This window comes from Uloborus diversus, chromosome 2 (genome assembly GCF_026930045.1).
Source record: "Uloborus diversus isolate 005 chromosome 2, Udiv.v.3.1, whole genome shotgun sequence".
NCBI lineage: Eukaryota > Metazoa > Arthropoda > Arachnida > Araneae > Uloboridae > Uloborus > Uloborus diversus.
The window spans coordinates 40,645,937-40,664,209 of NC_072732.1; the positions used below are offsets into that span (position 1 = coordinate 40,645,937).

General features: G+C 32.4%; 1 protein-coding gene across 1 annotated transcript in view; it reads right to left on the minus strand.

The window, feature by feature from the left end:
- The window catches only part of LOC129235234 (protein ABHD13-like), a 31,486-nt gene extending 16,113 nt beyond the window's left edge, over positions 1 to 15,373 (minus strand). Inside the window, exons 1-3 of the mRNA XM_054868939.1 lie at positions 15,028 to 15,373; positions 2,439 to 2,670; positions 551 to 651 (exon numbers count right to left, since the gene is read on the minus strand). Coding sequence (XP_054724914.1) covers positions 551 to 651; positions 2,439 to 2,670; positions 15,028 to 15,289 — 595 coding nt within the window. The 5' untranslated portion in view covers positions 15,290 to 15,373. The remainder of the gene's footprint in view (positions 1 to 550; positions 652 to 2,438; positions 2,671 to 15,027) is intronic.
- Between the last annotated feature and the right edge of the window lie 2,900 nt (positions 15,374 to 18,273).

An 18,273-nucleotide genomic window follows, 5' to 3' on the forward strand; every position in this document is an offset into this window, starting at 1 on the left:
TATAAAATATCGATTTAGGAAATATTACGTATTAATGGGTTTGCTCTTTCCCTCCCCCCAACCTGAAGGGTATGTAGGGATTTTTTTATTTCCCCCTCCCCCTCTGGACCCTTACGTAATTAATGAATGGCCCCTTGCAAGTAATCTTTTAAAGATTTCAAGAAGCAGAAAGATTAAAATTTGCAACCTATCGCATTCAAACACTCGTCAATAAATTTAGGGCGCCAAGAAGCAAGAAGTTGGTTGCTCCCCAAGTGACTCATGCTCGCAGGCAGCTTTTTCCCAATTTCAAAGTGGAATGCAGTCTCTACCCATCTTCACTCTGAGGTGTCAACTGTATTACAGCAATAAATGTATTTATATTGTACATTATGCAATGAATGTTTCAAAGAATTATTTCAACAGTCCTAAGTGGCGCCGTATAGCCTATTGAGAGTCTTGCGCCAAAAAATCCAACCAAACCAATAGTCCTAAAGCATGAGTTTAAATTTATGACATGAATTTTAATATAAATTTTCAAGTCTTTCAAATAATGACACAAACAATATACCTTCTTCACTTGGGGAACCTTCACTGTGCCCGTAACCTCTGTATTCCAGCAATAATATATTGCAGCCACAAGACTGAAAGAGTCCCTGAACATTAGGTAACCTATAACAAAGAAGGAAGATAAAGTACCTACTATAAACAAGTATGAACATCTGAACTGAGATAAAGTATACAAATGCAACCAAGTTATACTCAATTAGCTTAGACAGAAATTAATTCCTCACTCAGCAAAACGATTTGGTGAACAATATAGATTTAACATTCTAAACAGGGCTCAAAGATACTGTCAGCCCCGTTTAAACAGGTAACGGATAAACAAATACCCCGCTTATACCAATAAAACCTCTCAGAACCAAATATTTCCCCACAGATGCAATGTTGAAGATCCCCGCTTAATCGAATAATTTCCCCGGATAATCGAATAATATTGATCAAATAATTTTGCTGGGAAAAGTTTTGAATAAATTTGACATAAATTAAGTAAGAACAATAATTAATGAAAAATTATAAAGTGATATTTTTCGCAGACAACAGACGAGAGATACAACATTCATATTCCATCAACACATTTCAAATGTCCCACGAAATTTCTCTTCTTTGCCATCACAAAAAAAATGCATTTGATAATACCACCTTCTTAGCTAAGACCCTATTTTTCTTTATTTTGAAAAAAAAAGTAAGAAAACTTGCTAGGTATTATGTTAGCAATTGCTCCCCAAAAAAGCTTAAGCTTAAAATGAAGTAGCTATTGCATTTTTTTTCTTTAAATTGGGAGGTCAGGAGTAGAGGTCTATTCCCTCACCTAATATCAGGGCCTGTTTACTGAATAGGTCAACTAGGCCATGGCCTAGAGCCCTGCTATTTGGGTCCCCAAAATGGCGAAAACGGTTTTAGCAAATTGCAAGAATTGTAATGTTTGGCTACAAGAGGGCCCCGAAAACATTTGTGACTACGATCTCTGATATCTTAATCCAATAGCCTCCAACACCCTAAGCGAATAAAATCTGGGGCCCTAAGGGGGCCTGGAACCTTCAAAACTAAGTTTAATAAAAATTAATAAAAACAAAGCTAAAAAAATTTCGGGCCCCTTCCGATTCCCCTCTTCCCAATCCAGATCCTACCCAAAAACATCTCTTGGCTGTCTTTTTCCGTGCAGGGAAAGTGGAACCACGGAAAGAAGGGAAAATTCCGGAATGAAAAGGAAAAAGTCCGTTTTCAGGACTTTCTCCTTTTCATTCCGGAATTTTCCCTTCTTTCCGTGGCAGGTGGCCTAGGGATTGTATGATACTTTTTTCACCGTATCAAGGTTTGGTTTTCCCCGCAGGGAAGTTGGTCCGTGGTCCCCCTTCTCTCTACTCAAGGCCTGTGTACTGAAAAGGCCAAATAGGCCGTGACCTAGAGCCCCTTCTGTTCATGGGCCCCGAATGGCTATAACTGTTTTAGCAAATAGAAAAAACTGTAATGTTTGCCTTTATAAGGACCCGAAAAATGTTTGGCCTAGGGCCCCAATATTTTGTTTGGGGACCCTTGGTCAATAGGTTCTGGGGTTATAGAGGGCCCCAGAACCAATATAAACTTTTAAACTAAGCTTGATTTTCGGAAAAATTTAATGAAATTGAATGAAAACAAAACTCAAAAGTTTTCGGGCCCCTTCCAACTCCGGACCCCACCGCGTTGCTGGGTCTTGAAGGATGTAGTTACGCCACTGCTAGCAGAAATGAATAAATACGTATTTTGAATCTATTTAGAGTGCTATATTGTTTTTTCATTGTAGCTACATCCCAATGAAATCTTTCTGAATGTTCACAAATGAATCTTTATATAAGTAAATCAGAATAAATAAGTGTTTGTGACAAAAACATTAATTGAAAATATAAAACTTTTAGTACCTGTGACCAATATTGCCAGCATTTCCATGAAGGTATAACACAGTTGGTACCTGACCAATAATAGATGTATCTTGTTTTATGAAAAAGCAATGTAGTTTCACACCATCTGAAGTCTTGATAAAAATACTATCGTAAGGCAAACCAAACAGAGATGGCAAAGGAATGTAAAGGCGAGACTGTGGTGGTTGTTCTGGATGATACAAGAGATAATCTCCAATTTGGAAAATCAAACCTGTAAATTAAAACATGATTTACAATATTTTACTTCTTAAGACATCAGCTCACTTCAATAAAATAGTGAAAACAAAAATAAACTAAAAAGAGATATTTATCAAATACCTAGAGCACAACAAAATGCATCTCAAAAAATTAACATTAATTTAGGTAATGAGAAGCAAAGGGATGTAAGTGGTTATTTTCAAGTTCTGAGTAAAATGCCTTTAAAGTCCGGTCCTAGGTAGGCTTTCATTGAAAAGTTTTCTAAAACATGTTGTATGGCAGCACCGTCCAGGGCTAGTAGTACTACCTCTTGCCACAAAACAGAGGAGAGGTGTACCTACCATTTGTATAGGTTAACTCCAAATTTTTAATTTTGCCACTTGCATCCCTTTGCTCAATTGATACTTGCAGGTGAAAAAAATTTAATGAAATTGCATTAACGACGAAAAACTTAACTGCTCTGTCTAAGAAAATCAAAGATGACTTTAGAATAGCTTCGTTGCATTGGACAAAAGAGGAATTTTAACTTTGAATCTATATGGGAAGAATCAAGACTAACTAGACATGAAAAAAAAAACTGCTTATTATGTTACAAAAGTCATGGTATGAATGTTGACTATATACAGGCTTTTCTTTTTTTGTTTCTTTACGTTTCTTTTTAAGGTTAAGTTTTTGTTTAAAAAATGAGCTCCATTTCACTTTTAATCAACTATGCAAAGAACTTGCGTATAGGAAATTCGGCTTTTTCCGCACATTTTAAACAGTCAACCGTTTACTATAACTAAAGCTTTTAATTAATGAGCAGATAACATGTAGGGGAAAGGGGGGCACATGTGAATAATTCTTTTTGTTTCCCAATTTTTCAGAAAATATTACCAATTTCTCGCAGAAAAAGTGTTTTTTCTTTGTGCCCCAGATTTTTTTCAGATATTTTCAAAAAATATTTCTTTACTTTATGGAATTATAGGAAGGCACATGTGAACGAGATTGGGGCACATATGAACATGACTGAAAAATGCAGGACGAGCACCATATTTAAACAAAAACTCTTTAATATCAAACATATATGTACATACCAATTAAATTGAAGTGCTTGTAACCTATATGGTGTCAGTTTAAATTGAACCGTCAATGTCAACAAGCAAATATTTTTTCTGAATTATATAACTCTGCTCACTGTTAAATTTTTAAATTTTAAAAATTTGATTAAAAAAGGATTGATGCTTCTAAGACTTGCATGCAAAGAACTACTAGAATCCACAATTTTATTCCTACAGAAATGTATACCTTCTGCATATTTGCTACTAAACATCGCATGTATCCTTGTGAGCACTCAGTATATTAAACTAGCTGAAGAAATGCTGCAAGAAAGGCTTGTGTGTGTGTGATTCTGCAAATAAAATTCCAATACAACATCTAATCACTGCTTTATACCACCCTATTTAAATATTATCACAGTAAAATTATTGTCCCTTGCAAGAGGTATGAAGAATAGTGTGTTACTATAAAGACTATCAATAGAAAATGCCCATTATTGTCAAAAAAGTTATTACATAGCATTGTATTGATCACTAAATTTGGAACCCGTCATTGTCTTGGCCCTGGTACAGTTTCAAAGTATCAAATTATGAAGGTGCCTTGGTAAAGCACTCCAAATTGCCATATACTTGAGTCACTATTGCAACTATAGGACTACTACGTGAGTTCATTTTTTCAAACTACTCAAATAAGAAATAAAAAATGCACTTTTTAAAATTAAAATTTTGTATATATAATGTGTTTGCATATGTTTAAGGCAATTTAGATATGTTAATGTACTGAGCGTATGTTTGTATGTAATGAAAATTTGTGTGTGTAGATTATCAGTCTAGTCTATAAATTAACTACTTAAGCGGTCAATCAAATTATGAACTACTCATTCATGTCCAAATATTTCTAAGTTTTCAAATGAAAATAATTATTTTTATACTTGAAATGTGTTTTTTCAGTATAATATGTTATGTAGTGCACAACATACGTAATTTAAGGAGGCGCAATGAAGTTTTCAGACTTTTTATTTCTGTTTTAGTGTGTGAATTAACTAGCAAAATTGCTCAATTTCAAAAACATATACCTTTTTTTTACAAACCAAATACACAAAACAATACATATAACATGTATAGTACTTGAATGTAATATTAAATTGGCCAAGAAATTTTATTTTTAATTCCATCCCCTTTTGTCATTTTTCCGATTTTTAAGAGCTGTAATCTATAAAGGGTAAAAAAAAACACAGTTACATATTGATTTCTGTATTTGATGTCCTAAACGTCCTTAATTAATTCTTTAGACCAATTTTATTTTCTAAAATGTTCATTATCTTAAGACACAGCTTAAAATTAATGATAATTTTAATGAGTCTCTTGAATCAACTCGGATGCAAATGACTTAAAATTTTTGAGTCGAAAGGGAGCAAAAAAAATTAGAAATATACCCCCAGAATAAGTCCCCAACTACACAATTAGACAAATAAGGAGGTTAAAAATAATGCTAATCACAAAATTATGAACATCCAAACGGTAGAATAACATCTTTAAAAAAAACAAGCTAGTAGCAGCGGATGCAATCCGATTTTGAAATGCGAGAAAAATCGGGACTGACGGGTAAAAGCGTAGGAAACAGCTAAGATGCGTACATTTTGCACCTAATTTGAAGAATTTGATAAATATGCATGTTGTTGAACCCAAAATCCATGACTAGATATCAGTTTCCATGACTTTAGAGCATTTTTTGCTGAAAATCATGACTTTCCACGACCATTTTCGGTCATAGTTGAAATCCACGACTTTCCATATGCGTGGACACTAGGGTGGTCACAAAAAATCAATTTTCGAATTTCTTCCGCGCCACCCCCCTAAAATGTGCCAATGGACTACAAAACATGATTTGCAAAGTTTCAGCTCAATCCGATAATATTAACACGTGGGGCAAAGCGGCTAAAATTACGAAAAACAGTGATTTTTAGCAAAAAATTGTAGTTTTTCTTCTTTAAAACCAAAACTTTTCATCCTAGAACTTTCGTTCTGGTCTCATTTTATAGGAAATTTTATTCTCGTGATGATTTATCTTATCCATTTTTTAAACAAAATTTATAGAATGGTACTGGGCATTTTTCATGTCAGGTCATGGAAGATACCACATCAATAAGGAATTTTCATGCAAAGATCTAAAAGCATTACAATACTCAATTTCATTGATTTGCTCTTTGGTGATTTTAATTTATCCATTATAAAGGCTTCATTTGGAAGTACTTTAAAAATTAAATACAACAAATTGTTGTATTAAAATAAAATAACTAAGCAGTTCAGAAGAGAAAGCAGAGTTAAAAAACTACAAAAAAGAAAAGAAAAAAATCTAATGCATTTTGTTGCTTACACTGTTAAATTATACATCATTATGTTATTACTTTTCATTGAGAAGTTAAAGTGGTAATGGCTTCGATATGACAGATTTTGATGTATGTGGAAAAAGGTGCCTCATTCGGACATAACTTGTAATAGCAACTGTTGTTAGTTAGAAATTAGTTTTACACCTGTTTCAGCTGTGACATTGACTACCCTTAAACTGTTTACTATCTTTTTAGCTTTCATATAATATTGGTTTTCACACTATTCATCAAGATCAGTATTTAAAAACTTCGTATCGATTTCGAATCTCTGTAAAAAAATTGTATCTCTTAAAAAATTTGAGGAGAAATGAAAAAATCTACTTCTTTGTCCAGTAAACTAAGCTTCTTTCAGATTGAGCTGTGCTTTTGTATCCCTATCATCACAATCATCTTCATTATCTCCTTACTTCGGATTTTAATTTTGCAGCCTTTTATATTTTGATCTTTTTTTTTCTCCCTAAAGTATCATCAAAAAAGGGAAATGCAACCTTCTCTGAGTTCAGGGATCACAAATGATTAATTATTTTAGGTGCCTACATCATCTTCATAAATACTCATGTATTGAACTAAAGATTTTACTAACTGTAGCTCTTATTTGGGGACCAAAGCTGGATCACAGACATTAAACCACACTTTTCTATAAATATTGCTGATAAACAACGAAATATCTTCAAAACCTTTTATCTTTAAATCAATTAAGGAAAGCTGATCCCTGAGAAGATATATTTTTAAAGAGTATATGAAGCAGTGAGATTCAAAGGAATGTAATTGACAAAATTAAAATTTTCGAGATACTCATTACAAATAATAGGGGAACGTCTCCTTTGCTTAGGAGCAAGAGATGGTACTAGTAGTTCTGGTAGGGGCTGTTATATAGCGTGATTTAGAAAAATGTTCAATGAAAGCCTACCTAGGATCTGCATTTTAGAAGCATTTTATATGAAACTTTTAAAAGTCCACTTACATCCCTTTGCTTCTCACTACGTCATATGAGGTAGTGAGAAGTAAAGGGATGCAAGTAGGAAAATTAAAAATTTGGAGATAACCAGTACACATGGTAGGTGAACCTCTCCTCTGTCTTGGGGCAAGAGATTGTACTAGTAGCCCTAGTAGGTGCTGCTGTACAGCATGATTTAGAAAAACATTTCAATGAAAGTCTGCCTATGATCTGATCTTTAAACGCCATTTACTCGAAACGTAAAATAGTCCACTTTCATTCTTTTGCTTCTCACTGCCTCATATGGCCTTTGCCATCCACCTTATGTGATGAATAGCGGCAGATACTCGAAACATTGTTTGGAGAAAGACTCCCTAAACAAGTTAAGCAAAGAGGAATGAACTTTTTATAGGCATCCCTAAGATGCTACTGTTTTTATTTCTCAAAAAGAAAGCTTGAAATTTCACCTGGATTGCTTATTTTGTTTTTAATCTTCTATACTTGCTTTGAATTGCCTCTTATCTATACCATTCATCCTTAAATTCTTGAAAATATCCGGTTGTTGACTAGTGAATACCTATTTTGTAAATCAAAACTGCTTTCAAACCAACTTTTAAGATGTGGTAGCGACATGCTAAATACAAAAACTTAACTTTTTCTGTAACAACTGCAATCACAAAACGCAGGTTTGTACTGCAGAAAGGAGCCATAAAATGACTGTTATTTTAACGAAAGCTCTAACAAGTCCTCGTCTAAGAACACAGGCCACTTTCCTGGGAATTGTAGTTTTTTTTTTTCTATGGGGGGGAGGGGGAGTCGAAAACCCTTACAAGACTGGGATTTTTAATCTAGTTTTTAGCGCTGACCACCGAAGAGGAAAGCAACGTTCCATATTTATGGCATCTACAGCTGATTTCATAAGTTTTACATGCAGTTGTTTGTTTTAGCTTTGTGTTTTAGAGACATAACTATATTAGTGAAATTCTGTTACAACGAACTTCAAATGACCAGAAATTTTCTTCGTTGTAATGAGGTTTTAGTAGCAATGAAATTCAAGCAACGTAATGGAAATCAAATCGGAGCTGAAAATTTCTTTCGTTGAAACAGATATTTCGTTGTATCGGTATTCGTTGTAACAGGATTTCACTGCATATATTTCTGATAATATTGCTGTTTTTTCTCTGATAGCTAAACATTGTAAGGGGGTTACAATCATTAACTAAAAGAAGCAATAACATTTATATTATAATGATTCGTTCTTTTTACGTGATTTTGAGGATATTAGCTACGACCTGACGTGAAAAATCCTGAATAATGTTCAATCAATCTTTACAAGAACTTAGATGAAATCAGACTTAAAAAGAATAAAATTCCCTATAAAATGAGACCAGAACGAAGTTTCTAGGATGAACAGTTTTGGTTTTACAGATGAAAAACTACGTTTTTTTGCTAAAAATTGCCATTTTTCGTAACTTTAGCCTCTTTGCGGCACGTGTTAATATCATTGAAATGACTTGGAACTTTCCAAATCAAATTTTCTAGTCTATTGGCACATTTTAGGGGGGTGCCCCAAAAGATTAGTTGAAAAAAGTTTTTCCCCATGTACCTCGTGACCACCCTAGTGGACATCCTGTAAACAATACAATTTTATTATGTAAAGCTTATTCTTGTTATATTGTGTGTTTTTCATACCGAATTTGATGATGAATTTTGAAATTATTCTAAATTTCAGTTTTTAGTCACAGGAAAGTATTTTGTCCATTTTTTCCTCACCACTAAATTGTTGCTCATTTTTTAGTAACAATAGAATTTAAAAAATAAAAAATAATGAAATAAATGAAAAATTAAATAATAATAATTAACAATTAATTTACAAACTAACTGTAGCAAAATAATAATAAACAATCTAAGCCTACACTAATATTTATTACCGATAGGATATTAGAATTGTTAACATGTGCCTCGACATGTTACGTTCACCATTAGTACCCCATCATCTACCATAGAACTAATTTTCAAAAACAAAGAATTTATATTTTAATTACAAAATTTAAACATTGTCATAAATTTACTTGAATGTTCATATATAATGGTTTGCAATAATTAAGTTTAGCTTAATAGTTAGTTTAAAATAGCTTTTTACGTGAAGAAGACAAAGATTAAATTATATCAGCATCTTCTAAAACAAAGAAGCTATCACTACAAGAACATAAACAGGCTCCTTGCTCTGAAAGTTTGGCCAAGAAATAGGACTGGTACTGCCATTAATTGAGAATTTCTTAGGATATTTTGCTTGATGTTATACTAGTAAAAGATACCATGCTCACATGTGCCTTCCTTTCCCCTAATTTTATCAGAATGTGTCAGCGTCTATTTCTTTACCGTTTTGTTAAAATAGTTGGACTAAAAATGGGACAATAAAAAAAAGGTGATCAAAAACACTGCATTGGCAGAAAGGCCGTACTTCTGGAAACTTAACTTTTAATGAATTATGTAAACTCCACAACCTTCCTTTCAGAAGTTTCTGTATTTGGCAGATTATTTAAATGTTTAGTGACTTAATCTAACTATTTAGTGGCTTTTTTTTTATAGATATTTTGATGGCTTGGGTAAAAATCAAACATTTAGCTTTAATTTCAGCAATATCGTTTTTTGCAAAGATTCACAAGTAGAAAATCACTTCCTTTTTATGTGCTTGGCAAAATATTTTGAAAATGTCCAAAAGGTTTCACATCATGATACCTACTACAATGTAAATCTTTAAATATAATAAAATTTTAAACACAGATAGAAATATAAAATGCTATTTGAAGACATAGGCGGCTAGTAACACCAAAAATGTGGAGGGTGAAAAAAGATACCAAATAAGATTTTTTTTAACTGTGCAATTGAAGTTGAATGCCAAAGTCGATTAAATGACCTTCTCTAAAAATTTGCCATCCTCAAAAATCAGGACAAATGGTCGCAGTAAAGGCCCACAGAGGGCCTTTACTGTGACCATTGGAAGGGCCCTTCTTCCAATTCTTTATTCTAATCTTTATGAAATAATAACATGGGAAAAATGTAAAACACACACTAAGTTAATTCTTCTTTCTTTAAACACCAGGGGGTAAAACCGTTTGGAGGGTCAAAAATACTGACTTTACAGACCGAAATTTATAAAATACTGACCAATACTGACTAAAATTTAAAAACTTAGCAAATTTGGTGTAACAAAAAAGAGTATCATACTTTGGAAATAGATGCCAGCTTTATTTGTAATGTGCATTAACTTAATGTAAAGCTTGTTTGGTACAAATTTTGACTGAAAGAAGTGAATATAATGAATATATTTAGTGAATAGTAAATAAAACTTTTTTTAAAACTAGGAAAATAAATTAAAAGATCTTGCAACTGGTCAAAATATTATTAAATGATAAAGAGCAGTATTTCATTCACAATTTTTTTTCTTTGAAAACTCACTGGAAAATAATTTCAAGAAACATTCTGATATCAGGAAATACAAAGTGAAAAAAATCTATAAATTGCACACTTTACTCAGTTAAGTTTTAGTTTAAAAAATATTTTAGTAAAACCCAGAGCACATTTAGAAGATTGTTTTAATTACTAATCAACAATTTCTTTGCATGTACAGAAACTAAGTTCTCTTATACTGCAAGAACATATGATGAAAGTTAAAGGCAGCAAATAAAGGTAACAATTTAAACATGACAAATTTTTTCTCATCTCAAAATTTTACACAATGTAGTTGTCATGTATACCTTATTGCTTTGATATTATTTTAATCTTACCTTACGCTTTGGACAAAAATAGGAAAATGTTTCTAAGAGATTCTTTCAGCAATGATAAAATGCCGGGTAGTATAACAATGTAAAGCGTAATTGATGGTTGTATAAATTTAAAAATAAAACATCCAGACAAAGGATGTTTTATCTTTAAATTTTTATACAGAAAAAGTTTTTGTAGGTCTCTGCTCATCATCATATAGAAATTACATAAAATAAACTTGCAGCTTTTAGTCAAAATTTTATTTTAGGTTTACATTACAAATTAGGAGTTACCATACACTACAAATAATATAAGCATCTTTTTTACAACTCATAATATTGCTGATTATTGTTCTAGAGTTCGTCAGTCAGTATTTTAAAAATTTTGTTAGTAATCAACATTTAATAAATTTCAGTCACTACAGTCGGCAGTTTTGACCTTCCAAACAGTTTTACCCCCAGATACTTTCTCTTTAATTAAGTACATAAAAGTGCAAAAGTAATAGGGAATAGTAAAATAAATTGCTTTACATACTGAACAAAAGTAAAGCAAGTATCATAGAAAAATTATGTATTTTTTATGCACTACAGTTCCATTGCTCGCATCCACAATATTTTTAAATCTATTGTGTGTATAATAAATACACACAAGAACACATTATATACAAACTATACTAACTAATGTCTGTGTAGATAAACTAGTTCAATTTATTTGCAGATTTACTAGACTACAGATGGGCTGTTTTAACAGCTTAAAAGATATTTAAAAAATTATTCAGAAAAGTTTATCATCATTAATTATATTACTTTTTCTTTTACAACCACTATAGCATTAATTTAAAAAATTCTGAAATCAAGAACAAGAGACAGAAGGTAAAGTATCTGTAAATTGTATATTCAGCGCTATATTCATTTTTTAATTAAAAAAAAAATACGGAACATATTTGTTAGGGTGAAAATAATTGTACATGTTTCAAAAAGTTGTAAGCATTTATGTTTGAAAAAGAAGATGATGAAGAGAGATTGAGAGAAAGAAACAGTCTAAAAAGAAAGTCTGACTACTTTTTAGTAAAGCCGAGAACATATCATGTTCAGAAGACTTTAAATTGTAAATATTGTCCATTATCCACAAGAAGGCACTCGACTTCTCCCTCGTGACGTGGTATCGATGATTCTGTTTTTGGTAGAAAGTATATTCAAATCATTTGGTATCGTTTTTCATCATAGCATTTTGTTGTAAAAGCAGCAGTTTTTAAAATGTAAAAATAACTAAAATGACAACAGCATACTTGACAACCTTCGAAGAAAAAAAAACCAGGAGATTCCACTCGAGGTACTTACGCGAGTCACCAGCTAAATACTTCACAACAAAATTATTAAATTATGCTTTTAAATAATATGAATATTAAATTTAAAGTGAAATAGAGATTTTTCGCAGATGTAAGCTAATTGGCAGCAGCGAGAAAAATAAAAATGTTGCAAAGGAAAAATCAAAGAATAAAGAATGAATTTGTTTAAGGTTTCGTACATTCTCCAGTCTCTACCAAAAACCTAGCTCCAAAATTTTATTACTAAAATCCGAAAAAAAAAATCAATATATAATGAAAATAAAATATAAAATAAGTGGGTATAGGGTAGCACATGTTAAATTTACTTCAAACTTTCAAAATAATTAAAATATCTTCAAGATGCAAAAGGATTGAAATTTGCTGCAATTTTCAACAAAGCACTATGCTTTGTTGAACATGCTTCCAAAAATAAATTTTTATAAAATGAGTTATTAATTGGAAAAATTCTTTTAAGTAAAACTCTTAAACAAGCTAATTCTTTCAGTGTACACCGATTTTTTTTTTTTTTTTCTTTTCGAAAAAAGAAAAAAATTGGAAGTAGTCAGATTTTTCAAAAAAAAAAAATCATTTTTGCAGCATGCAAATTAGTAAGGGGAAAAATAGAGTATTTAGCAGCTACCTTTTTCTGGCATACCTATAAACTATACTTGGGGGGGGGATGGTGCAGCAGAATGGATAGCAGAATCACCCTTAAATGTAGTTTTTTTGCAAGTTAGTGCAGACAACTTATTTTGCCTCTCTCTAGCATAATTGTCATAGAACTCCTAATAGAAACTGAATTCCCCTGTATCGCGATAAATGTATTAACACAATGAAAGTTAAGAAATATTTAAAAGAGGCATAAAAGTACATTTTGTCCTTCTTGAGAATAGTACACCAAAAATGCTGTCATGCACTTCTTTCTTTGTTACATTTGAGATAAAAATAGGGAAAAAAATTAATTTTTTTGAGAAATCACCCTTTATTTACGATGTACTGCATTATTAATGGTTTTATACGCATTTACAAATAAAATATACACTATGATCTTATGCAGTGATAATTATTTTGATAGAGGCAAGTACTATTGTCCGTTTTTCACGAGAAGGCACTTTGCCCCTTGAACCTTTGAACGCAGACTTCCATTTTACCTGGGGAGGATCGTTATGCAATCCAAGCGCTTCTAAAGGAGACAACCAGACAGCCTTAACTTGGGAGTGCATTTTAATGTGCAAAAAAATCTTAGTGTCCTTTACATCACTTGTCTGTTGTCACTTTAGTTATTCTTACATTTTAAAAACTGCTGCTTTTACAACAAAATGCTATGATCCGAATATACCTTCTGCTGAAAACAGCGAAATAGAATCATCGGATACCACGTGACGAGGGCGGAGTCAAGTGCCTTCTTGTGAAAATTAGACAATACATGATGTGTAGCATAATATTCGTTCTACTAGGAACTTTAAAGTATAATGGGAGAGAGAATGGTTTCTTAAAACTAACAATAAATAAATAAATAAATAAAAGCAATTTTTCTGTTACAATGATATTTTTGTTTAATTTTATATGTATTAGAAACAATTTTAATCAGATAAATTTAAAATAAAATTCTTTTTCCCTGAATATTTATTTTTTTTTCCTAACAGAATTCTTGATTATCCTTTTTAATCATTGCCTAATAAAAAATGAATTTCATAGAAATTTAAACATTTATTGCAGAAATAAAGATACATATCTATCATTATTTGTTACAACGAAAATAAAGAAAAAAATCATTTACAGCTTTTTCATGCTTTGTGTGTGTGTGAATTCCCTTCATTTTTAACAACTAATCATCAACTTTTGTCAATGCTGTTTAAATCTACAAGAATTCATTTTGTCTATTTATCAAAACTTAAAAATAATAATAATGATTTTAAAAAATTTAATTAAATTCAAAAAAAAAAACTTTAAACATACACCTACTCTCTGTAAGTATTTGCAACAAAAAATTACTTTTAGCATGGTTAATTTCATAAATAAAGGATTTAAATCAGCATTAATATTACTGTTAAAACATTTTAAATTTCTCAAAAATACCCTTAAATTAGCCAAATTTGAGAAATATTTTTCATATGTCAAGTTATTTTTAAATAAGTTTGTTCAAAACAAAGCTCTCTCTTAGTTCAAGATTAATATCTTTCTTTCAATTTTTGCATAGGTTCTCACGTTTTATTTTTGAACCGTTAGGAAAAAAAGGGAATGATGCACCCTCTCCAATATTTTTTGAACAAGGTTTTTTCAACGGGTTGGGGGCGGAGGGCAATCAGACAGACCATTCGACACATTTCCCCATTTCAATACCTTACTTTCAAAATTTGTATTTTGCAGTATTCAATAACTTAGTAATTTATTTGATAATCATTTCTTTTTAAGAATTTTTTTACAACTGACTAAGCATATATTTGTTCTTTCTTTAAAATATTTGTGGAAAGTATACTAAAAAGAAGCTAACAGCAAATTCAAATTATTCTTACAAAATAATGCAAACGTTATCCAGTGGCAAAACTAGGAAGCAGTATTAGCAATGTCCCACTTTTTTTGGCATTTTAAAGAGCTTATAAGAAAAACAGGGAAAATACCACTGCCGACATTTTTCATAAAATGAATTCTTGGAAAAATTTTCAAAAAAATACTGACTTTACTGACTAAATTTTGAAAAAACACAAATACTGACCAAGATAAAGAGTACTGAGCAGTTTTATGCCCTGAAACATATGAGTTGATCGATTTTATTATTTTTCGATCGATCGTTAATTTTGAATTTAGAAAAGTAAAGGGGCAAATTCCGTTTACTTTTAAAATTGAGGGGTTTATTGCCCCCGGAACGAGCCGCCTATGTTTGAAATTTAGAAAATAATTGAAATTTTACCAGATAGAGCAAAATTAAATAATATGAAGGCGATGATGCTTCCGTAACACCAATACATAACAAAAATTACAAATACTGCTGCACTGCATGTCATCCAGCATTTTTTAAGGAAAAAGACCGCTATACTGCTAACAATTTTCAGTTCTTTTAACTTGTGTTTCTGAGAACTAGACACTGTTAATGGTATTTCAACAGCTGTTACTTTAGTCTGCAAATGAAATGAGTCATCCCTCTTATTGTTCAGTAAAACTTTGTCCTTCATAATTTACCAAACGGCAGATATTTAAAATACTATTGCATAATTAATTACAAATAGAAGACAAATAACTCAAGTAAAATTTGCCATGTTTTGTTTACATTTACAAGATGAGTAGACACGTCGGTCAATGCAGGAACGATCCTGGGTCCATGGTTACCATATTGGCGACTTCATCTATTTCAAGGCGAGTTCTTATCAACATGACGAACATGATGCCAAAAAAAAGTGCGAGCGATACCATAAGCAATACAGTTGCAGTTTATTTTTCCTTTTTGGAAACACTTCCTGAAGGAGTATGTTCTTTCCGATTTTAAGTGTACTTTTTTTCATGTATTTGGTATTATCAAGAATGGTAAACATCATTAAATGCAAATTAGTTTAAAAAAATAAACTGGTTCGTTCTGTATTCTAAAGTTATATATTTTGAATTACAATAAAACAAACTAAATGACGTTACAGTTTTTCCGCATTTTTTATGAAATTTCATTTGCACCAAAAAAATCTTTCCTAAATCAGAGATGCTCCTCTTCCCCCCTCAAGAACAATGACGTCCCCTCCCCTCAAATGCATCCCCAAAATGAGATCCCCTAAAAACGACAAAGACAACTTTTTAGCAAACCCTCCTCTCCCTAAAAATTTCAATCATGCTGTCTGCTCTGAAGTCCCACTCGCTGCACTTTATGTATCCATTTATTTAGAAGCTAGACAGCTTCACATAGATAGAGGACTGCGTGCCAAGCGCTTTGCCTCCGGACACACACAGGACAGATTTACAACACTAGAGAAGGAAATAACACTCAAGGCACAGGTGGGAATCGAACCCACGATCTTCGGCTTGGAAGACGAAGCTTCTACTACAGAGCTACGGAGGCCCCTCGTTGTACTAACTACCTTAATTTTGATAACATATTAATTGACCCCCTTGAGTGCCCACTCAAAGGGGGATCGTGGCACGAACCGTACCATAGAAATTTTAAGGGGTATCCTGGGTGCTGCTCCCGATTGGGGGGAGAGGACAACTACGAAACACATAGATGCAGAGGGGTACCCACCTTGGGGAGGTCATGGCGCGTTGCACCATCGAAATTGCTAGGGGGGGGTATTTCGAGTGGTATTTTCCCTGTTAAGGGGTCTTATTTTGGAGGGGGTGCACCCTTGCTCTTAAGGGGAGGGGGAAACCCCTAGATGCAGTAATTTTGCAAACTTTTTCTGCAAAATAATAGTTGTAACATTATTCATTAAAAATGGTTCATTAAAAATTTTAATATTTTCTCTCTTTTCTTTTTTTGTAACATATAGATACAGCATACGCAACTTTCAAGAGAAACTTTGAACTGTATATCGCTTTTCCAACCCCATGCCGTTATGCATAAGCTTTGGAAAAAGCAGCAATAAATATAGTTGGATACTGTGGCAATAAATATTGAGAGTTCAGAGATTGGTAATAAAATGATATGTATGACTTATTAAGAACGAGAGTAAATAGCAAAAGTAGTATTTCCTTGCAAATGAAAAAATTCACAGGACATCAGTGGACGCCCAAAAACAGAAGCACAACCTTAGATATTGGGCTTTGGGAGGGGGGGGGGGAGCACCTTCATTGAGTCTCAAGCAATTCTCACTAATCCTTGAGTGCTTATGAAAACACGAAGATTGCTAATGAGCCACAAGCAAGTCCGTCGTCATTTAGGGGGTTCGGGGCATGGGCGCGCATAAGCAAACTTTTAAGGGGGGAGGGGGTCAGATATTTTTTCCATGGTTTAGTAAGATACTTTCCGCATTGAAACCGATTTCAGTACAGATTACAGTTATTAAAATTTGACATTTTTAATAATTTATTCATTAATGGCTGGAGAAATGTTTTTACTTTCTTGCTAGAAAAAAAGTACTAAAAGCAAGGAAGTTCTAATTTCCAAGGTGGGGCTTGAGCCCCCACTTGCCCCCTCCCCCTACATATGGACGAAAAGGAGGAAGATCGAAAGTCCCCCTTGCTTTGGAAAAATAATGCTTTTTATTAGTTATAAGAGGATAGCGAGTGTGTTTTTCGTTGTTTTCCCCAAGTCAATTCCCATTGAGTGCACATCCCCCTCCCTCCATGTCAAATTTCGAAATGAAGGACCGCAGAAAAATATTTCTGATTGTGCTGCCCCCTAATAGAGAATATGTTAGAATTTTTCCCCACTAAAACTTTAAAGAAAACGCAAACCTACCTGGACTTAAGGCTACACACCGATTTGTTACGTTAAACTATTATTTATTAATTTATTGCAGCGAAAAGGCAAGGAGCAAGTTACTACTTCATTAAGTTATTTACTTAGCCCAATTTATATAATTTGTGCATGTAAGTATACAAAGGGCAAATGTATGTTCGCACTGACAAACTAAAAAAATTCCTATCCTCTCCTACTCCATGATTAACAGACATTAAATTAACGTGACAAGGGGTGCAACCCCCCCCCCCTCCCCGTTTAAAAATTCCCTACTCTTGATTTTCTCCTGCAATAGAAACTGAGTATTTTCCGCATCGTTCCCATGGCTTTTTTTTTTTTTTTTTTTTGAAATGACGAGCCTGTCAGGTGCTTGTACACTCAAAACAGCCTTCATTAAAAAAAAAAAAAAAAATCTAAACTATGACTTTTTAGTAATTTAAAAAAAAAACGTTTAATACAGAAAAATGTTCATATAGCAAACGGATTAAGGAGGGGAAAAAAAAAACCGATAACACTTGTTTAAAATAGAAAAGAATTTTCCAAGTAATGTGTTTCATATGATACATGATAGAATTCTGAATAGATTAAAATTTGACAAACTCTTAATAAAACTCTATGTGAAACATAAAGTTAAATAACAATTCTTAATAAAACTATTTAATATATAAAGCTGAATAATTTTCTTGAAAATATACAGGCGTCTCTCGTATTCGTTCCGTGTAGTATCGAAATCATGTTATACGAGACTTTTTTAAACTTATTAACATATTTTTTACA